Source organism: Electrona antarctica (genome assembly GCF_951216825.1).
Source record: "Electrona antarctica genome assembly, chromosome: 3".
In the NCBI taxonomy this organism is placed as follows: domain Eukaryota; kingdom Metazoa; phylum Chordata; class Actinopteri; order Myctophiformes; family Myctophidae; genus Electrona; species Electrona antarctica.
The window spans coordinates 16,568,183-16,591,527 of record NC_136808.1 but is presented as its reverse complement, the minus strand read 5'-3'; the positions used below and the strand labels follow the sequence as shown (position 1 = coordinate 16,591,527).

At 42.0% G+C, this 23,345-nt stretch overlaps 1 protein-coding gene across 1 annotated transcript in view; it reads right to left on the bottom strand.

Annotated features, from left to right (window-relative positions):
- Nucleotides 1–340: 340 nt before the first annotated feature.
- Nucleotides 341–23,345, bottom strand: part of fam189a1 (family with sequence similarity 189 member A1) — a gene marked incomplete at both ends in the record, with an annotated part of 144,705 nt that continues 121,700 nt past the window's right edge. The window contains 8 exons of the mRNA XM_079497611.1: nt 341–541; nt 1,404–1,720; nt 2,222–2,293; nt 2,460–3,245; nt 3,337–3,415; nt 4,771–4,906; nt 17,009–17,169; nt 19,148–19,255. Coding sequence (XP_079353737.1) covers nt 341–541; nt 1,404–1,720; nt 2,222–2,293; nt 2,460–3,245; nt 3,337–3,415; nt 4,771–4,906; nt 17,009–17,169; nt 19,148–19,255 — 1,860 coding nt within the window. The remainder of the gene's footprint in view (nt 542–1,403; nt 1,721–2,221; nt 2,294–2,459; nt 3,246–3,336; nt 3,416–4,770; nt 4,907–17,008; nt 17,170–19,147; nt 19,256–23,345) is intronic.

Sequence of the window (23,345 nt, the reverse complement as noted above, 5' to 3'; positions counted from 1 at the left end):
TTTCTTTTTGAGATGCAAGTTAGTAGAAAATACCCCCTGAGGGAGAACATTCTGTTGTTTTTCTGGGGATAAAGAAGCCACTTCAGACATTGCCAGCCTCAGTCTGAGTTGCTACAGTTTCTGCTGATGTCTTGGCACAGTGTCACAGGGCACTATGAGATATGAGGCCATTTCAGATTGCATTCACTGCAGTTACTTTGTACAGGAAATACATTCTACATCGGCTGAATAACTGTTAGTCTTTGTATAGAAATCTGCAGCACTGTAGAGTACGGCTGCAACAAAACAGCAACCCGGAATGCCCTCGGAACTTTGACTTGAGTCTTTATTAGCCAAGTGGTCAGAGAATAGTCTCTCTACACACAGGGCTTTGTTCAGACGAGGGGGAGTCCAGTGGGTTGGTAGAGGTGCTGGTGGCTTGTGGTGGGTGTTTAGTGCGGCGTAAGGAAGGGGATGGTGAAGAACTCAAAGCTCCACAGCTCTGGAGGTGAATATCCTCATGTCCACGCTTCCTGGGACTGTGCTGAGACTGTGTCATCAACTATTTATTATAATAGAGAAAGAGACAGAGAAAGACATGCATTTAGATGTTGCCTAATGCCTATAGCATTCATGAAAAACCCATGTCAATAAAATGAATAGGTTGAGAAAGTGTGAGAGACATCTACCATACAGCAACAAGAGTAACTACAAGTGAATTGGAAATTCAATATTGAACTAATTTACTCTTTGATTACTAAATGTTTAATTAAATGTGTTTTTTGGGAGTATTACCCATGTTGGTGAAATTTACATCAGTAATTGAGTACCACAGACGAATAACAGTCTAAGTCCACACTATTGATCCATAATGTATAAATGATAGATAAGGGTTCAGGACAACAAGGCCTTTTCGTGGAGGGGTCAGTCTGAAATTTGGACTTAGACTGTTTTTCGTCTGTGGTACTCAATTATTGAGTCACAAGCTCTTGTTAAAGGTGTAGTCTTAGTTTTTATATATATTATTATTATTATTATTATATTTATATATATATTTTAGTGTTAAAAATCGTTATATTCTGATAGCAAACATTGCTATACAGTGTTTTCAGGTCAGTTCAGGATACCATACAATGTGTTTGTTTTTTGGTTTGCATGACACTGTTATATGACAAAGTATAACATAGGGCATTCATTTATATAAAAATAAAAACATAAGATAATGTTTATTAGCCTGGAAACCAGACAAATCTGCCACAGGAAAATGCCGCAGTCCTAAATGGGTTAAATGTGAACAGGGTATTGAACAGGAATGAAAGGATAAATTGAGTCAGCTTTAAAAACTGTATGACAGAATATTGATTAAAAAAAGAGAATCCTTAAATATTGTCAATATAATGTCCACATCAATATCAATGATTTACCTGATCTATGACATTAGCGCTGAAAATGGCCTCCTCCATGTGCTTCTCATCTGACTTGATGACACACTTGATGCTGTTGACAACCTGCTGCACCTCAGGTGGTAGGCTGCAGCTAGAATGCTCCAGAAATTTGGCCACCAATATTTTGGTGTCTTTGTACGTCTTGAGGTCAGCAAGGGAATGTGGTCTCTCGTGCGTGGAGTGTGTATGCAGAGCCCTTGGTTTGAGGCGGATATCAACTCTTCTGCCCTCCTTCTGCGGCTTCCTAGTCGCACTGTGACCAGGTTTAGTAGTGCCTGCTTCTGTTGACAACACACCTGTTAATTCTGGACACACCACAAAGACAAGAGACTATTTTCTTAAATATGCAATAACGCATTCCATAAAGTATGGACTGATGCCTAAGGTTGAGGATTTTCTGGTCAACTGAAAAAAGGGATCTAATTGGTCAGAGAGCATAACAAAGAATAAGGTTTGAAAACTAGACATTTTATTTGCTTCACTAAAATTAAAGTTATTTCAAGCTTATAATGCGACTGTTTTGTGTTCACACTGCTTGGCACAACTGTGACAAATTAAAAGTCTTGTTATGCATGTTTTATGGTTTCCACACAGTGAAATCTGAGAAAAATGAGAGAGACATTGTGCAAGTTAAATTAACACAGGATTTTACTGTGTACCTTCTTTTGTTTTCGGCAAATTGAAATAACCTTTCTCTACAAAGTTGACACAGATCGTCCTAACACAATATATTAGTATATTCTGTTTCAAACTCCATAGTAGCCCACATCTGTGGATGCTTTGTACTCCTACACTACCTTGCTCTGGGGACGTATTAGCAGAGTCTTCAGCAAGTGGGTTATTTGCAGAGGCGCAGCCGCAACTTTCACCTGTAGAGGGAGACAGCACTCTTAATGAGGACCAACAGAACCAACTTTCATCCTTCTGTTTATCTTTTGACCAGTGATGAAAGGTTCACATGGGAAAGGTTGAAGATGGGGGATGTTGCGAAGAGAATACCGGTAAAACACCTTCACGTTCACTTCAAACACTTACTTCCTGATGTGGAGGAACAAGAGATGGGGTCACTGGTGGAGCGAACGATGCGCGCTAGCTTACGGTACCTCCTCGCTACGCGGAGTCCCAGAGGCCTCTCTGAGGGCGAGTGACCACTACGGCCTGAGGTAGCGGGGGGCTGTGTCGTGGAAGAGGGTGACCAAACACTGAAACACAGCCTGGGGCCACGTGGCCTGGCAGGAGGAGGGGATGGAGAGGGTGAAGGAGCCAAAGGACTGAGGGCTGAGGTTCCCCCAGAGGAGGCCACTGAGGTGGGGGAGCAGGGTTGAGGCGGTGGGGTGGGGAGAGCGACAGGTAGTGTGAGCTTCCTGCTTACCACTCTTGCTCTGAAGAGGGGTTGTGCTGTTCCTTTAGGCGGCTCCTCTGGCACGTGTTTGGCTGATGCAAGCTCATCGCACATGTGAATAGTAGCCCTGTGATTCGCACGTACGACATCAGTCGACTCCTCGTGTTCCAAGTTGCTAACATTTTCCGAGGACCAGTCCGGGGAGCACTCGGGAATCTCGTGGTTGTGGGAGCATTCGCTGTAGCCCGTGTCACTCGGGCGGTCCGCAGTGCCGCGAAGGCCGCGGTGGCAACGCAAGGAGCCGCGGGCACTGAGCTCAAGGCTGGTGCAGCTGCCATCGGTGGGGGCGGTGTTGAGCGTCCCGTAAGGAGAGGAGTCTGAGCCCTGGACCTCCAGGGAACACAGGTCCTCCGAGGAGCAGCTGTGGTCATGCAGATCAGCAACCTCTGACACCATCAGGGATGCGCTGTCCACGGAGGCTGCAAACATCAGACAACATCGGCATGAGCAACAAGCTAAGAGTGCAACCCTCTGTTATAGATAAGAGAATATACGAGATGTTGAATTTACCCTGAGTACTGAGGCCTGCTGTGTTGTTCCGTTCACATAGACTGGACCCTGTGGCCTGCTGCTCATTGCTAGTAGTTACCTGCAGGAAGGAAACACCCACACGTTTATACTTTTCACGACAAGAATGATTCCACTGCTGGTGAGAGCCCATTGTTTTGCTGGTGTGACATAAATCTAACATCAGTAATGCAGCCAAGTATATATATTTATATATTATTAAATAAATAAATCAAGTGAAGCACAATATTTGTATTTTTTTAACCTGTTTTACCTTTTAAATAATACTGTACCGTACAATGTAAATTGTATTGTACCAAATGTGAAAAACACTGGCATTCTTTAACAACTGTCTTCAACACCACAACCTGGTCTGTAGAGGGCGCTATAAGACAGCAGCACACACGCCAACACTACAGCAATTACTCTATGTATAAAAGGAGGGAAAGATGCTGGGGAAAATATCGCCTTGAGAAGCTCTAATTGAATTTAAATGACTGATGGATTTTATTCGAAGAAGATAACTTCAAGACAACACTTGCAAAAATGACATTTAGCTGGATAAATAAATAGTTTGAAGATAGGAAAGGCAAAGACTTATTTCCACATGATCTATTCTGCGCCCTCCATCACCCACACGTGCTGTAATGTTCTTTTCTCTCTAAGGAGATTTTAGAGTGATGTGAAATAAAAAGGTGTGACCTTCCCTCTGATAGAATATATTTTTCCTTCATTGATCCTCCCACTCCAAATGATGATAAGTTACTGTATAATATTTAAAATTGATAATTATGTCACATTGTTTCTATTGATCAGTTTATTCCAGCAGTACCATAATTTGTCACACATTCTGAGACCTATTCTTCACAGAAAAAGATCTGATAATGTTATCAAATGATTTCTATGAAGAACTGCCGAAGGCTGTTTCCTTTCTTAGGTATGTATGTAAAGTTCTTACAGGATGAGCTGCCCACCAGAACTACAGACACTCAAAGAATTTCAGAAGTAGCCTATATTAGCCTTGCTGCCTATATATTTACTGTGGGGGGCAAATCCACATGCAATTTTACCAACACCATTTCTTACTGAATGATAATGTTCAGAATTATTAATTAAATAATCATTTTCTATACTTGTATTCCTATATAATTGTATTTATTAGTCACATGGTCATTTGAGTCAATTCAGCCAATATCTTTGGTCAGTCGAATATGACCATTAAACAAGACAAAGACGACAAGGGATTGAACACTTGACTTTTGAACAGGACACTCACTGAAAGCAACAGGTAAAAAACGAAAAAGTTAAATGAAAAATGTAAGCTTTCAGAACATACCTGACCACTGAGATGGAATATTTCAGAATTGGAAATAAATTAATTTATGTTAAACTAATTAGTGTCCAGTCTGCTTCACTAAATGACAGAGTGTAACTCACCTGGCTGGCAGGCGTCTGCCCTACCACGGACTCATATGGAGGAGGCAGGTCAGTGGGGTACAGCGTACCCGGGCTGTTGATAGGCACCCCATAGATAGCACTGAATGGAGAGTGGGGGAAGTCCAAGTGAAGACCTCTGTGAAAGACCAAAATAAACCATAGTGTATCAGCGTGACGTTTAAGCCAGATATTTGTTGTATGACGATAGGCGATAGCTTGTAGATCGCTATTTAAATTAAGAATAGCCATGACTGTGACAAATGAAGGGCCCTATTTTGGGGCAGGCGGATTGGTGTGTTGCTTGACTGGTGAAATTCTATGGGTGAAATGGTTTTTGCCTGTGTATGACGTGTGTTTGGTAAATGGTGTATAGCGCCTTTATCCAAGGTGCTTTACATAGATTGTGCATTACATTCACTCATTCACACACACATTCATACACCGATGGCGGCGGAAACCATGCAAGGCACATCAGGAGCAATTAGGGGTTCAGTGTCTTGCTCAAGGGACACTTTGACACTAACTCTGGGGGATCAAACTGGCAACCTTGCAGTTACCATCCGGCCACTCTACCCCTGAGCCACCGCCGCAACCTGGTATTTGGTGGACTCACTACCTGCTGGTGTGGGAGGAGTGGTGCAGTTGGGGGTGTACAGTATAATTTCATAATCAGCAGTGGGGCACACCCAGAATGATGACTCCAAAAACTCACAACCCCCATTTATATAGCATGCTTGTCTGTTTCACACATTTGCCTCAAACTGGACAATTTCTAACCCACAGCTGGATGGTTGAATAGCAATAATAGCAAAATTATTGTATCGAACAAAAATAATATTGAAGACATGATATCAATATGGATTTCTCTTTCAATTAAAAGTGGTCAAGACCTTATAGAAACCTGCCTACCAATGACATCATCGTTGGGGATTCCAAGATAATAGAAACTACAGCCCCCAGTCTTTTCATGGAAAATAAATGTATTGTTAGCATGCATTGTTAGTTTTGTTACATAAAAAAAGAAGTTTGAAATCGTGTTGGGTGTCGTTGGGCTGAGTGCAGCGCACTGCTCTTAAAGGTCAAGAAAATGGGCCTTGACTGCATGAATCCACCTGCAAAACACCCACCGATTCAGCCTAACAATCCAACCCATCTCACCACTGTGTACTCCACCCTTCTCCAGTCCAGAAAACACCAAACTTCTGTAACCACAACGCACCCACTCGCCAGCATCGACTGCGTTTCCACAAAATAGGGCCCTAAGAGTGCATATTTACCGTATTACCCCTTCTAAGTTAGAAATATGATCTTCCTCCAAACACAAGAAAAGAAAATTCCCCTTCTCTTATAATGTCCCCAATAATGTAATCCAGACTTAGATGTTTTGTTCTATTAAGCAGCAGTACATGAGTGGTAATCCTATACATATTGGCACTGGTGTGCTGCGGTCAGGCACCGTAGCCAAAGGCCAAGTGCCATAGTAGTACACCAGTAATACAGAGCCTGTATTATAATTATCATAGTTAGAATACATTATAATAAGCTGGAGTACATAGTGACTTACAGTATAATCATACTATGTTGCATTAAGTTTAACTTAGTTGGAATGCAATTATAATCAAACTATAATTCCAACTATAATTCACTATGGTCCTGGCCAAATAGACCAGTAATTGTGAAGTATAGTATTAGTATATATATAGTATATAGCCTTTAGGAGGGCCATGCAAGCAGCAAGCGGAACCGCAGCACCATGTCCCTGCGGAACCATTGCCCACCACTCCTGAATGAACTGTCTGGTGCTGGGACTCTGGTGCAACGCACAGGTCCTGGGCCTGGTGAGAGCAGGAGTGGACCTGGTGAGACGTAGGAGGGGCCCGGACAGGAGACAACCCACAGAGCCTAGTCCCTCCATGTGCCAGAAGTGTACCTCCCAGCCCTGGCAGAGTAGTTCTGGAGTAGTTCCAACGGATTGTGTGGCCCTGGTTTTGCCCTAGTGGGACTGATTTAGGGTAGCTACTGGGACGTAAGTCGGGACTTGATCAACCCCGGCTGGGTCGCCTGAGTGAGGGGTATGATGTTTTAAGACCCGAAACCCCGTTGACCTCAGGATCACTGAGGATACGTCCCAGGTGCATCCATGCGATTCATTCATTCATTCATTCAACCTTTATTTAAATTCTCGGAGAGACCATTGAGGGAACCCCTCATTTACAATGATGCCGAGATTACATACCAAAAAAAAACAGTAATACAACAACAATATTAGTTACAACTTACAACAAACCGTTAATACAATTATATATTCAGCAATCAGTTAAAACAGCAACATACAGTTGATGGACGGTTATTCCTAAAATGACCAATTGATGCCAGGGTATTAAGTTTAAGTTCTTGTTGCAAGAGATTCCAAGAATCAGGTGCACCGATGCTGAAAGCAGCCTTTCCAAGTTCAGAGTTGGCAAAAGGGACCAGAAGGCCTAGCCAATCACTGGAGCGAGTTACAATGCGACTAGGTTTCTGATGTAACATGGATGAAATATATGATGGTAATTTCCCGACCAGGGCTTTATATATGAAGAGGTGCCAGTGATTATTGCGTCTTTCAGTCAGAGAAGACCAGCCCACATTATCATATAGGGTACAGTGATGAGTATCGTAGCTGTCTCCAGTAATAAACCTCAGAGCCGAGTGGTAAACTGAGTCCAGTGGCTTGAGTGTGGAGGCAGCTGCATGACGATAGATTATGTCTCCATAGTCCAGTACGGATAGAAATGTGGCTTCAATAATCCGTTTTCTACAGATCCTGGGAAGTTTTTCTTTATTTCTATATAGGAAGCCAATTTTCTGACGTAGTTTTTTAACCAGATTATCTATGTGGTATTTGAAATTACATTTATCGTCCAGCCATATACCAAGATACTTATATTCCGAGACTCTTTCTATTGTTGATCCATTGGTGATGGTGATATGGAGATTGGAATAGTCTTTTTTCTTTAGAGAGAAGACCATGAATTTTGTTTTATTGTCATTAAGTGTTAGTTTAAGGTTGCTAAAAGAACTTTGTAATGAGTTAAATGCGAGTTGTAGCTTTTCAATGGCCAGTACAGTGGAGTCAGCGGTACAGTATAAAATTGTGTCGTCGGCATAGAGATGAATTTGACAATCACATAGTGAGGAGACTATTTCATTGATGTATATAGTGAATAGGATAGGACCTAGAATGGAACCCTGTGGTACGCCAGATGTGACTGGCAGGAACCCAGATTGTCCATCACCCATCTTAACACATTGACGTCTACCAAACAGATAATTCCTAAACCAGTTGCAGGCATCTGTATCAAAGCCTGATATGTGCAGTCTATCTAATAGTAAGGAGTGGTGAACTGTGTCAAAAGCTTTGGCGAGGTCAATAAAAATGGCTGCAGCATGTTTGTTTTTGTAAGTGATCCAGAACTAGGGTGACAGCTGTAATCGTGCTATGATTAGCTCTAAAGCCAGATTGATGAGGGCTTAGAATTGACTGGTGTGCAAGGTATGGTTTTAACTGGTTATTTACTATTGACTCCAACATTTTTGAGAGACAGGGTAGTTTTGAAATTGACCGGTAGTTATTGGGATCATTACTGTCACCACCTTTGTGCAGTGGGACAACATGTGCTGAAACATTTGGGACTATACCTGATGACAGAGACAAATTAAATATAAAAGCAATGTATTTTTAGTTATGATACTTGACCGTAGAAGTCATTATAATGGGCTTTATCATGCGATGTGATTTCATTATGAATACTTATGATTGTTTATACCTATAATTATGCATGTGTTATGTTATATAGTTACGTATGTGTTATAAGCACATTATACAGCATTATAAGTATGCTTGTAGTGCATTACACACATGGGTTTAGCAAGTGTTGCCCCAATATCACACTACTACAAAAGCTTAATTATTAATATGTATTATTAGAAAGCAAAGGAGACTAGTTGCTAGGTTACAGGTCCTACAAATACGGTGCATGCTAAAAGAGTGCTATATTGGCAGGTATTTAATGAATTGCATTTTTAATTAATTTCATTTTCGCTTTGAGCACTTTTCCAAGTGCTCAAAGCGCTTTAAAATGGTTCATTCATTCATACATTGGGATGTGAAGCGGCGAACAGTCGACGCCAGCGTCCTCACTTCCCACATCAATGGTGGCAAGCTAACACCAACCAACTCATTGGAGGCAATGTAGGGTTCAGTGTCTTGCCCAAGGACACTTCAACGTGTGGACAGGAGGTGCCGGGATTCGAACCGCTGACCCAGGGATCATTGGACGACCTGCTCTACCTCCTGAGCCACAGCCGCCCTTAGAGCTTTTTTTTTTTACACTTGTCTTAACTAAAGTCCAGAGGCTTAGTGCACTTTTTTAGGAGAATAGTGCACTTGCGGATAAAAGCGCCAAATTTTGTATGAGGCTTCTTTATGTCTTGCTAAAGGATTTTAGCCTAGGAGCCCTTGTCAAATATCTATTTTAAATATCAAATTGCAAGACTATCAATATCAATGAAATATGTGAAATATGTGAAAATCCGCCTAGTATTTTTCAGACTATATACATCATAAAATGATCAGATTACTTCCAAATGTGATAAAGTTGACTTATTTTGACATTATTAAAGTCACAGAACATGAAATATCATCAATAACACCTTTATTGCAATGAAGAATACAAATTAATATGCATCATAGTGCGAAACATGTTATAGAGCTGTGCGCATTCTGCCTAGCTGTCACAATTGCATTTGCAAAGTGGGGAACAGTCCAAATTTGCATTGCTGCATTGGCAGGTATACATCACCTTTACAGGTGCATCTGATCAGCTCTCTGCAAGCTCTGGAAACCTTTGGAATGGTCAGTAAACTAGCACCCATGACCCTTCTTCCTTGGCCCATAGTTTTGTGGAGAAGGAATCATTTGATGGCTTTGTGTGCTGGTGGCCCAGATGCCTGCTTGGTAGACTGCCCGTTTCACATGTGAGTGCACCCTGGGTGGGAGGTAATTTCTCTATCGTTCGATTTTGTTCACAGAAGAGTTATTTTCTTTTTTCGTTGATGGAGCTCAAAGGACTGGATTTGTCGTACAAAATTACTGTCAGTCTTTCAAGCTCCCGGAAGTGCTGGCAGTCAACATCTAGTTGCTGGAAGGGATGCTTTGCCAGATTGACGAATGTTTCTGTCGCAGGCAGCATCATAGGCTTGCCAGGTCCGCCAAGCTGACTTCTTACCCTTTCCATTAATAGCCGGGGAGCGGGAATAGAGATGAACCTGTGATGTCATGACATACTTTTTATTTGTGTTTTTTCTATTAACTTGGTCATTAAGGAACACAGAATGAGAGGTCTGCTCTGACCAAATTAATAGAAAAAAAACACAAATAAAAAGTATGTCATGACATCACAGGTCCTCTAAAATTTTGGGTGACTGGCTCCCCGGCTATTAAGGCATATGTTGTGTCACAACCGGAATATGCGTGAAACATAGGCAGGGCTCGAGATTTGGGTTCCCCTAGGCTATTGCAGTCTACCAAGCGGGCATCTGGGCCACCAGCACACGAAGCCACCAAGTGATTCCTTCTCCACAGAACTATGGGTGGGTTAAGGAAGAAGGGTCATGGGTGCCAGTTTGGCTGACCATTCCAGAGGTTTCCAGAGCTTGCAGAGAGCTGATCAGATGCACCTGTAAAGGTGACTGTAGTGTAGTACCTGAAAATGCAGTAATACAAATTTGGACTGTTCCCCACTTTGCAAATGCAATTGTGACAGCTAGGCAGAAAGCACAGCTCTATAACATGTTTCACACTATGATGCATATCCTTGTACTATAATGGAAAGGGGGAGCAAACCAATATATTTATCCGTCCGGCTTCTCCTACGAAACTTGGCAATTCTGCTCAGCAAGCCATCCTGGGAAGCAGTATAGGGGAAGGCCTCTCGGAGGACATGAACACCCTTTCTTCATACCTGAAGGACTGCCGCCTCAAGCTCAGTGTTGAGAAGACTGTAGCAACAATGTTCCACCTCTACAAAAGGGAAGCAACTCGCCAAATCAACATCATGGTCGACGGTGCCCGGCTACAGTCCCAGTCCTCACCGACATACATGGAGTGAAGCTCGACAGAACACTGTCCTTTAAACAACACCTGGACAGTGTTAAGGGAAAGCCCGTGCCGCACTGATACAGCATCTAGCTGGCACCACGTGGGGAGTCACCACAAAGACACTGCGCATCTCCACCGAGGCCCTAGTTTTCCCTGCCGCTGAATACTGTGCCTCAGGCTGGAATCGCCCCAGCAGAGGTCAGGCGAGAAGCAGCCACACTGGCCCTCACTCGGAAGGCACAGTTGAGCAAATCTCATCTCCTCCACAAGGTCGTCACGGAGACACCACAGCGTATGCATCTCAAGTCCCGGCGGCCCTTTGCCACACAGGCCCAGGAACTGCTCGGCACAACACCAGCCGACACCTCCAAGGCTTCCTGGGTGAAGGCAAGATGGAGAGACCAGTGGAAGGCAGCAGATCCTTCCAGGCTTCACTACTACATCGAGGATCTCACAGATGTTCCTGGCCAGCGCCTCCCCCGCAGGGAGTGGACAACCCTCAACCGCCTGAGGACGGGTGTGGGACGCTTTGGTGCACCCATGCAGAAGTGGGGTCTCACAGACAGTGCCCACTGAGAATGTGGGGATCCATTACAGACTGTGGAACACGTGCTGACCAGCTGCCCCACATACCGGCCACCAAATAATGATCAAGGCTTAATTGACCTAGACAATGACACACATGGACTGGCTTGCTGCAATGGAGCTGAAGGTCTAAGGACATATACGACAGAAGAAGCACAAACAAATTCTACATGCCACAGGAATCCATCTGCACTATATTGCCTCCGCTCACCTGTCATATGTATTGTACAAATTTGTGTGCCATACTGTTATTGTGCAACATTTAGCTGTGACGCAAATTATATCACAATTTCCACATTCACCGACCCCTCCCCTTTTCACTTCACACACACACGCCCACACAGCAGCACGGTATGGTACAGTACAGTATGGTACGGTACGGTAACGTACAGTCTGGTACAGTACGGTACAGTAACATACAGTATGGTACAGTAACAAACAGTATGGTACATTGCAGTACAGTACAGTACAGTACAGTACAGTACAGTACAGTACAGTACAGTACAGTACAGTACAGTACAGTACAGTACAGTACAGTACAGTACAGTACAGTACAGTACAGTCTGGTACAGTACAGTATTGTACAGTACGGTACGCTACAGTATGGTTCAGTACCGCACCCAAAATGTAGTCTGACTGAACAAGTGGGCACCCGGACAACTGGCCACCTGGATGGTGTGGCGCGAGACCGTCCGATGGCCGGTCGAGTTATAGTTCATTTGTATGTATTCTTCATTGCAATAAAGGTGTTATTGATGATATTTCATGTTCTGTGACTTTAATAATAGTCAACTTTATCACATTTGGAAATAATCTGATCATTTTATGATGTATATAGTCTGAAAAATACTAGGCGGATTTTCACATATTTCACATATTGCATTGATAATAATGTCTTGCAATTTGATATTTAAAATAGATATTTGACAAGGGCTCCTAGGCTAAAATTCAATAACTGACCCTAACGAACCATCATGCAAAAAATTACGCTTTTATCCGCAATTGCACTATCCTTTCACTAAGCCTTGATATAATGTACAGTAGAGCAGGGGTTCTCAAAGTGGGGTCCTTAGGGGTTCCAGGGAGTCCTTGGGGGGTTCAAGGGGAGTCAAATTAGTTAATATAACATCAAAATCAGTTTAAACACAGTAACCCTATGGCCTATGTTATACTTCAGTTATTTGAAAATAGCAGATCTACAAGTTCACAACGCGTCGCATCGCTCTAAAAAATCTTAAGAAAATGTAATTGAACCATTTTAACAACCTAAATCTTTTATGGGGGTCCCTGGCACAAAATAATTTCAGATGGGGGTCCATGGCCATATACTTTGGGGGTCCTTGACATGAAGATGTTTGAGAGCAGCAGCAGTATAGTACTGTTTCATATGGTGCCAATTAAGAATCATCAGTCATGCGAGCAGCAATATGGCCCACTTTTAATTACAATCCCATGCTTTAAAAGGGCAAGAGGATAATATATAACTTCAGAGGCTCCACCACCAATCATCCAAGATATGATGATGTCATGACATGTCGCTGGCCCAGAGCAGGGATTCGCTATAAACATTTTCTCAGGCTTGTTTATATTTACGGACTAATTGACAAGCAGACATGGCTCCTTGCCAAAAAGCTTTATCAGTGTGTTGCACGAGTGTGTGTGTGTGTGTGTGTGTGTGTGTGTGTGTGTGTGTGTGTGTGTGTGTGTGTGTGTGTGTGTGTGTGTGTGTGTGTGTGTGTGAGTGTGTGTGTGTGTGTGTGTGTGTGTGTGTGTGTGTGTGGAGGTGGGGGGGTGTAATGGGAGTAGGCAGTACATACTCAACAACTGAGAATCATGGATGGCATGTTGCTTTATAACCACTTAACCCTATATACTGTACTTCACTAACCGAGGCCCCTCCTAAATCAAATTTTCTAATTTTCTATTGACATGAAATGACACGTGTCGGCAGTGTGCACTGTTATTGACAGGGCCGGATTTCTAGGTGTTGAGGCCCCTGGGCTACAGTAATTTGTTAGGCCCGCGAGCTAGTGATGAACGGGCCGGCCCGTTGCTCGCAGGTCCCGCTGGTTGATCCGCGGGGTGGGCGGACGGCTCAAGGTTTTCAGTGCAATTATCGCGCGGTGCGCGGGGTGGGCCCCACCTCCCAAAAAAGGAGAAAAAAAAGCATTCCGGTACCTGCTCTCCTGTGTCTACTGTCTACTCCTCCTGCTGAAACCATCAGCTTGTTCTGTTGTTCATCAATGTGTTGCTTATGAAAGGGCGCTTTAGCCCCTGCCTTTTTGACCATTGGAGAAAAGTGCCCTCTCCGCTCTGAGGCTCTGAACCTGACCGTCATCAGCGCAATGAGCATATCTGCACCAAATCTTTCTTAATTGAGTGCGGTGCTGTGCAGTGTGTGAGTGCACAGTGAGTGTGAGTGCACAGTGTGAGTGCACAGTGCGCACACACAGAATAGCAGATCTACAAGCTCACAATGCATCGCCTGCTTGTAGGAGCTTGTAGAGAGGCTATCTTGAGTGTGCGGTACCGCCACCGGGCAACGAAGTTGAAGTATACGCAATCAAAACTAAAATGAGCACATGAGATTCATTCATTTCGAGCGGAGAACTACACTACTGCAGTGCACACACAACCCAAACGAGTGAATGAACCGGTCCGAGACAGATAGTATGTCATGTCACATATGTGTAAGTGTTCCAAATAATGTTCATTCAAATAATTTGTTACGACTCACACAGGAAAGAGGGACGGCGTCACCTCTCTCTCGTATCTCTCTCTCTCTCTCTCTCTCTCTCTCATAACGAGCGACCTGCGCTGGGTTTTTCATACAGTAGTCCAGTGTCATTTCACAAGTTTTGACCACACAAACTGCCTGACAGGAATGCAATTATGCGATCCTTAATATTATTAACAGCAAAGCAAGCAACTGCTCATTTTACTTTGATAACCATTAATTTGGACTACAGGGCAGACTGGTTGGGTCATTTCCTAGTGTTTAAAATCAGATATTCCTCTAAATCTGGGTAGAAATGTAAAAGAAAATAAAGGTGCCTTTTCGAATTCTAGCCCCTGCCCTTCAAATTCCCTCTGCACGTCCCAGCCCCCTCCCTCCTTCTGGACTTGCAGGGTGTTGAAAAGCCGGTCGTTAGGCTACTTTTTGTTTTCGCAGGCCGTGGAGTGGGCGGGTCGTTGATTAAATTTAATATATTGTTTTGTGGGGCGGGCGGGTTATGAAAAAAAGCTGGTCCGCGCATCACTACCGTGGCCAATTCGATTGCAATACTTTACAATTCTTACCACCCCCTGCTTCTGCATTGATTAGTCAATACTAGAACTCTGAACTGCTTCTGCATTGATTAGTCAATACTAGAACTCTGAACTGCTTCTGCATTGATTAGTCAATACTAGAACTCTGAACTGCAACCTGTTCTTTCTAGTTCTACCAGCCCTCTGAACACACTTCATTCCATTTGCTGATGTTCCTTGTGTTTCCTGTTCTCATTTTGCAAAATGTAATGATGATTAGATTTCTTTTATGTCCACTCCTGGATGTTCTGTTCAATCAATGTACTGCCTCGCTTCCAGTAATCATTCTCTGTATTTTATTTTGCAGCTGATTCCCTATGAAGTATTATTTTGAAATATGTTCAAAAGCGGCTAGAATAACAGAGGAAAAACAACATATATATAGCAAAATACAGAAAATGTCTTCAATGTTTCAATCAACACAAACGGATGCTACTGCAAGTCCCCCCGGTGGATACAGTTAATATGGAAACGAACACAGCGTCAGCATGTATAGTCTAGTCTGGCTACCAAGAGTTTCTTTACATACTGTTTTGTGTAGACAGAGCAAAGATGTGACACAAACTTTCCTCATCAAATGTCGAGAGCTGCTCACATTGGAGATCGGACACATCCTACATGGCTCTCAGAATGTATCTCTCCCCTGTCTCAGTAGTTTGCTAATGCAAACTGGAAATGATCAAAAATAGACTGACTGGGGAGTGCATCGATTCATGATAATAGACTGAACCATCTAACTTGTCCATTGAATCACCTGTTGCATCAATTAGATTTTCCTGACCTTATAAAGGACTTTGCCTTAAAAGAAAGTACTAATCATATTGGTAAGTCAAATATACAACGAACGTACCCAGCACTTAGCATTCATTTTTTTAAACCCAGTGTTTGGCCTTCTTCATGTAATGTATGGTTGGACATTGGACAGCGCCGACTGCACTTATGATGCACTTTATGATGAATTCCTGTTCTGTTCTTTGACTATATAGAAGTGTCTATTTGTACGTCTCTAAATGTTTTGATGAATTGAACATGGTGGACCCTCTTGTAAACAAGTGTAATGCTTAATTGGGTCGTCCACTCACAGTTAACAGTCTTTGTATTGAGTTTGTGCTTGAAATGTACTGTAATTCTGCAAACTGTTAATAAATATTTCAATCAATCAATCAATCACTTGCTTTCTGAGAGAATCTGACAGAGAATCTGTGGTGCAGAGGTCTTGCAATGGTGATTAGCACTTTCCCTGTGGTGACCCGATTCTAATAATAGGCTAAATGCAAAGCACTAATTACCCTAATTATAGTACCGGTAATTTTTATAATGTCTAATAAACAATGTGTCTATCGATGCATGTGTGCATTACGAACATTACCCATGCCAACGTCTGCTGGTGTCACACACTTCCCTTAGGTGAAGTTTCCTATGTATTTCCTATGTAAGTTTCCTATGACTATGTAGTTTATTTTTTTTGTATATTTTTTATCCCACGATTTTGTAACCCATTTTTCACCCCTGTGTCAATTATCTAATGTGATCCTGGGCTCTACACACCCTCCGCCAACCTAGTCCCCATATATGGTGGAAATGGGGAGAGCAACGGATTGAACTCATGCTTCCTTCATGCCTGAGTGTCCAAGTTGCTCCTTTACACCTGACAGGAAGGAGTTTCCCTGGTTGGACGTAGCGCGTGGAAGGAACACGTTATTCCAACCAGTTCCTTTCCCCTCCATCAGGCTGGCCAGGGGGAGGCAGTTTAGAGACCAGGATTACTGCATGTTTTTTGTGAGGGTACCTACCCTAGGGGACACGGGGAGAACATGCAAACTCCACACAGAAAGGCTTCAGATGTACAGCGGCCTCTTCATTCACCTATTTTACTGTTTTACCAAGACCTCATATATGTGATTCTTTAAAGAAAAACAAAAACAAACATGCAATGTAATCCTAACAATACAAGTGGATAATTTATAATAATTAAATTTGGGTTCAAAGAGTGTTTTCCTAGAAGTGGAAAACAAGTGGAGTCAAAAGTACAATATTTATATTTGAAATGTCCACCACTGATTATAATTATTTAATTGAAAATTGTAAATAAAAGAAATTTGAAAATTGTCCACCACTGATTATAATTAATTTGAATTATAAAATGGCCTTTGATTATTTAATCAAAGACCCTTTCTTAGGAAAAAGGTGTCATTTCCTCACCTCTGTCCGTCCATGGAGGGGGTGCAGGTGTACTCTGGGGGGTAGTAGGGTGGTGGGGGGATGGGAGGGATAAACTCATCAAAGTCCAGTGTCTGGTGCAGGATGGTCCCATGCGGAGTCATGCAGTCTGCACTCAAGGCCCGTGTTCTGTGAGGCATGAACTGTAAACACATGGCCACAAGCATTTTAGCACTTCTGTCTGTCTGTCTGTCTGTCTGTCTGTCTGTCTGTCTGTCTGTCTGTCTGTCTGTCTGTCTGTCTGTCTGTCTGTCTGTCTGTCTGTCTGTCTGTCTGTCTGTCTGTCTGTCTGTCTGTCTGTCTCTATCTATCTATCTATCTATCTATCTATCTATCTATCTATTATATCTGCTGTGTTTTCTGTGCTGGTCGCATTCAACTCTCATTTTGGCATTCGCAAAGAAATTACTGAATTGATGATCGGAGCTTCACAAATTAGCAATCACTGAGCTAAGGAGCGCTAGTTCTTCAAATGTACCCGTTGCCATCTAACTGTGAATGATGTGGCAACTGAACCAGATGATGGAACTGCAGCAGTGTCCGTAGCGTGGCTGGGAGCCATTCTATGTATGTGCAGCGACTGGAGTTACATTCACTGCTTATTTTTTGCATCTCTACACTGTGCTCTGACATGGAGCTAGATCAGTGGTTCTATGGATATGTATTTGGCCGTGGACCCCCATCTGAAGATATTTTTGCCATGGACCCCCATATAAGATTTGTGTTGTTAAATAGTTAAAGAAAATATATTCCAATTAAAAACAAACTCACAGGGTGTCACAATTGTGACACGTTGTGAGCTTTTAGACCAGGGGTGCCCACGCTTTTTTTACTTGAGAGCTACTTTAAAAATGACCAGCTCAACAAGAATACCATTGCTGAAAATAGTCTAAATATGTCATGGAATAGGTAGTGTTTTTTTGTATTTAATTTGTAATGCTACTGACGTTTGTGCACAGCAACACTCTTGAAACTATAAGATTGCATTGTGGGTTTGAGCTGAAAGGCCCTTTTTTATGTCAATCAAGTAATTTGAATTCAAGGTGCAGATGGCAGATGCAAAAAATATTTTTTTATATTTAAATTAAATATTCTTTAGGGGCATGTAATGCGATCTAACTGCACAGCCTTTGTGATCTACTGGTAGATCGCAATCTACCTTTTGGGCACCCCTGTTTTAGACCCTTGAGGGTCCCCATGACCCCACTTTGAGAACCCCTGCTTTAGAGCACCTGCCCTGAACTCAATGTCAACCCAATCTTATTGCCAAAGCTCACAAACAACACAAGTCCTATTCTCTTTCTGTAATCTTTGTTGTTCCTGACCAGCGGCCACTCCTGTTCTCACTTCAGCTACCACAAAATGTATTAATGCACTCATAAAAGATCTGTATAAATAGCTAAACTGTCAAGATTCATTCATTTTTGCCAAGATGTTGTGATGGTGTTATGGTCCCTGTCTGTATTGAGGTTTAAGGTATTGTACTGGGACACTATTGTTGGTGCGAAGGACAACACAGGAGCATGGCCATGTTAATTTCCCTCATGGCTGAGAACATTTAGGTTTTGAGCACAGACTCATTGTGTCACATAAAAAGGAATGGGTCATTTTGAGGACAGTACTCTCTGTTCTACACACAAAAAAGCACCAGGTTTGACGAGTGAAAAGTAGAGCAATTCACAGGGGGTTGTTAAATCCAGCAATTTTCTGGCAGGTTCCGCATTGACCAACATTCACAACGTACATTTACAGTCTTTTGTCAGGCTGGCTTACAGCCGATACAAAGACATTTAATCACAATCACTGAAGGGAGAATTTGCCGGGTGTAATTAGTGGGCCAGGCGTGTTTACCCGTCCTAATGGTCACCTGCTCCTTCTCTGCAAATAAACACTTGGAAATGCATCTGAGGGAGGGCCACCGAAAAGGACTGGGAAAATAGGGCTGTCACAATTATTACATAATGGTCTGATTGCAATTATTCAAGATAAAAAAACCCCAATTAAAACGTCAATCACAATTATTTCTAAGACAATTAATCATCAAGTAAAATGCCATGATGGTGACAAAGTCACTCATTGTTGCTGCCTGCCTGGCCTCCATCAGCCCAACAGCATACTTACCATCTGCAACAAATCGGTTGATACCATCTGCATGCAGCACATGGCCGTGGCCAGGGCACACACAATGGTGGAGATGACATTCAGGGCACACACACTGAACAGCAGCTCCTACATGGGAGAGAAGATAGAGAGAGGGGGAGGAGGTTTAGAAGACCACGGGAGTAAACAGAAAGGGGGGGGGGGGGGGGGGGGTAAAAGAAAAGAGAGGACGGCACTGATGGTTTAATACCATGCAGACATATCTTGGTCACTCGCTCCCATCATGTTTTCGTTACAAATTGGGCTTTATTGACAACAATGTTAAGAATGTAATTAAGAACGGCATATTTGTTCATTGCCTGGTATCCTACAGTTTCAATGTACAGGTTGTTATTTATTTCTTGGTGGTACTGTATATTGTTAACCGATGCTATAGGTTCTTGGTTTACATGGGATCCTAGTTTCTTGAGGCACTACACTGTTCTCTTCATTTTATGTATGTGCTTACTTACTTAGTCGCTCTGGATAGGCGCATCTGATAAATAGCTAAATTGTAAACTGTAATTGTAAATTGGTGAGAATAAAAGAGATAAAAGACGAGAGAAGGATGACACTGAGAGGTTCAAACCATAAACTGTGTGTTAGAGATGAAGGACAGATTACAGAAGAAAGAAAAGTGTTCATTTAAGTCTCGGAGGTTAAATTAACACCTAAGATTTGACTGTGTAACACTGTTCCACCCAGAGAGGGAGGAGGCAGAAACAAAGTCAAAGCACTGAAGGTGACACACACAGCGGTGATGTCATCAGCGGGGGTACCAGCACACTGCTGCAGAGGAACAATCCTTCTATAGGTTGTGGCTATCGGTTGGAAACCAATAAAAACGCTACTGTTCAGGAAATGGTCCAATATTTATAAAACCCACAGACCCACTTAACCACTTTCACTTCACTTTAAAAGAAAATCTAAAATAGCAAGAATAACCGATCTACAAGCTCACAACGCATTACGATGCCTTGTGAGTTTGTAGATCATCTATTTTTGCCACCTTTGTGTCACACTGTAGCATGACGAATGACATTAATTTACAAAAGAAAACGTGAACATTTGAAATATGGAGATAAGGTTTCTGCCTGAGAGCAGCAGCAGCTGGAAATAGTAGATACTGTATAGTAGTAGTTCAGTGCCATTTCACTGACATTTCTAAATCTTATCTTTAGGGGGCTTGTTCAATTTGTACATTTCTGATGAAAAAGGTAATAATAATATATAACAGGTTTTCACATTTCACATAATACCGGTAGTTTTTGTTCATGAATATGAACAGGCTCAGAAATAATAAAACAGAATTATGTCAGAATAATCTTATACATCATTCTGTGGCAAAACAGGGCACAGTACATGGACAAACCTCTTTTGAACTTGTCAGCAAAAATAAATGTGCATGCTGTGAAATAATGACTACAATGCAATTTTGCGGCTATGTTTGTTATTCCAGCACCAAAGCATAAAATAACATGCTTTGGTGACACAATAATATATACTGCAAATTGCAAAGCATCTCCATAGTCCATACTAAGCCATATGGCTACATATAATGTCGCTTTTAATAATAATCTTTCTCACATTTCAACAATGGAAACAGCTGAACAGCCATAAGGTATAATCTGTTGATGTACAATAAATTGCACAGCTCATGCTCATGTTGTCCAAGGTTTTTGAAAGGTGTTGATGAACAAAACAATAGGAGAATCATCCTTCAAGACATTTCTGTATTTCACAAGTTAAAGATCCTCTCTTAGCTCTTATAAAAACATACTGACAGAAATCTGCGTGACAAAAACAGCAGACCTACAAGCTTCCACGATGCACTGTGTGAATCAGGCTCTCACTCTCTCCCATTATTCTCGATTCTTTCCAATTGTATTGGTGGCAGCGCTGTTGTGTCATAGAGTGCACAAATTGGAACAAAAACAGCATCAATGCTACAATATATATATTGCATTTCTGCTTCATTTTGATAGGACAGGTAATAGAGAAACATGAAAGGCGAGGGGGGTGACAATCATGAAGTAAAGACCTTCATGGCGGATTCGAACCTGGGTCCCTGCTTTTGGTAGAGGCAATTTTGCGCGAGAATGGGTGTCACAGTGATAATCAATAAAACAATGCCTTTCTTAATGTTCTAGTCCGGACAAAACTATATGGCAGGGTTAACAACTTGAACCTTATACCGTATTCCCAATCCCAGGGCTCTATAGTAGGGCCCCTCTCCTGTTTTTGTGTATACGGTACACTAAATATCTTCGCCGTCACGTCCAGCATTCACTCCTTTTTTCAGCAAATGTTCCCCACAGAAATGTACAGTATAGGGATGCTAAGGTTGACATGTATTGTACAGACTATTGTAGGGTGCATACTGTTTGTATTCTGGTTGCTTACGTTTTTCAATAAGCACAAGGCTGGATACTATAACAACACAGTGATTGTGTGTTGTTGTTTGTCCTGCATAGTGCAGGCTATTGTATAGTAGGTTGTATACCGACGTATACTATCGTTCATTATTTTATTTTTTTATGGTTTTTTTTGTGGCTTTCGCCTTTATTTAATATTTGTTATGGAGGGACAGACAGTAGGCTGACAGGAAATGGGGAGAGAGATGGGGGGAAGACATGCAGTAAAGGCCGTCGGGATCGGGAGTCGAACCCGCGGCACACCGCCAGACTGGATTACCAGCCAAGGTGCCTGGACCACTGAGCCATGGCCCTGGCACTATCGTTCATTATTGATGGTGTTTTTTTGTGATGTTTTACCCTGCTGAATCTTATTTTACAGTCTTACTCTCTGAATTGCGGGACCACTAAAGATCTATCTACTTAATATTGTTTTTACATTTCACACAGTAGCAGCATGTTCCTGACTGGAAGCTGTTATGTTGTCCCTAACTCAACAAAACTCCATAGACATTGTTGAAGCACATTAGCACAAGACTGTATACGTTTATAACATAATGTATACAAAATAATGAATACAAATATAACACTAATCCATCTCTTTTGGGCATTATACAATATAAGACAATGTACAATATACGGTATGAAACTACTGCACATCATGCATGTACAGTATGCATAATTTTCACACTCTAAAAAGCCTAACTTGCTGGTGTCGTGGGGTGCTCAGTAAATAGCAGATCTACAAGCTCACAACACGTCACAAACGTGACGCGTTGTGAGCTTGTGGATCTGCTATTTATGGCATGCAACAGCAGCGGGCAACTAAGTATAAATCAGGCTTAAATGGGTTAAAGTGTTTGTGAACATCAGTAGCTGACAGGAAATTAACCCAAGCAGTTCCCTAGCAACGTAACTCCACTGACAAGCTCTACACCCTGCATGGGCACTGCACTGGCTGCTGTTTTTAGGCAGTGGTGGGAAAAGTACTCAAATTATTTACTAAAGTAAAAGTATCAATACTGCAATAAGTAAAAGTCCAGAATTTAAAATTTACAAAAGTATTGGCATCGAAATGTACTTAATGTACCAAAAGTAAAAGTAATCATTATGCAGAATGTCTCATTTCACATTTTGAAATGTATAATCATTTGAAAATAGCAGATCTACAAGCCTACAATGTGTCACATCGCGACGCATTGTGAGCTTGTGCATCGGCTATTTTCAAATTGCGATGGCTGAAGTGGTTATATGTTTTGTAATTAATAATAATCAACAAAAGTATACTACAAAAGTAACTAGTAACTACATTTTTCAAATAAATGTAGTGGAGTAAAAGTACAATATTTGCCTCTGAGATGTAGTGGAGTAGAAGTAAAACTACTGGCAATTGGAAATACTCAAATAAAGTACAAATACCTAAAAATTGTACTTAAGTACAGTACTTAAAGATGGAATGCCGAGATTATGATTTTTTTTTGCAGTTTTTCATGTGTTTATGAGGTGACAGTACTTCATTAGACCCATTGGTTGTTACTGTATGTGTAATGATGTCTTCCCTTTGCATTTAGAGTTTCTTCCTGGAGGCTGAAACCTTGATAGTCAAACGTGCCAATGAAAAAAACAGTGACACCACAATATCATCCCCTCCCCTAACCCCTCCCCCTTTATCATACAACAACAGCTGTGGGTGCAGCTTCAGTTCAGGTGGATCAGCACCCATCACCACCCACCAGGCAAACCAGGCATACTTAACGAACTGGTGG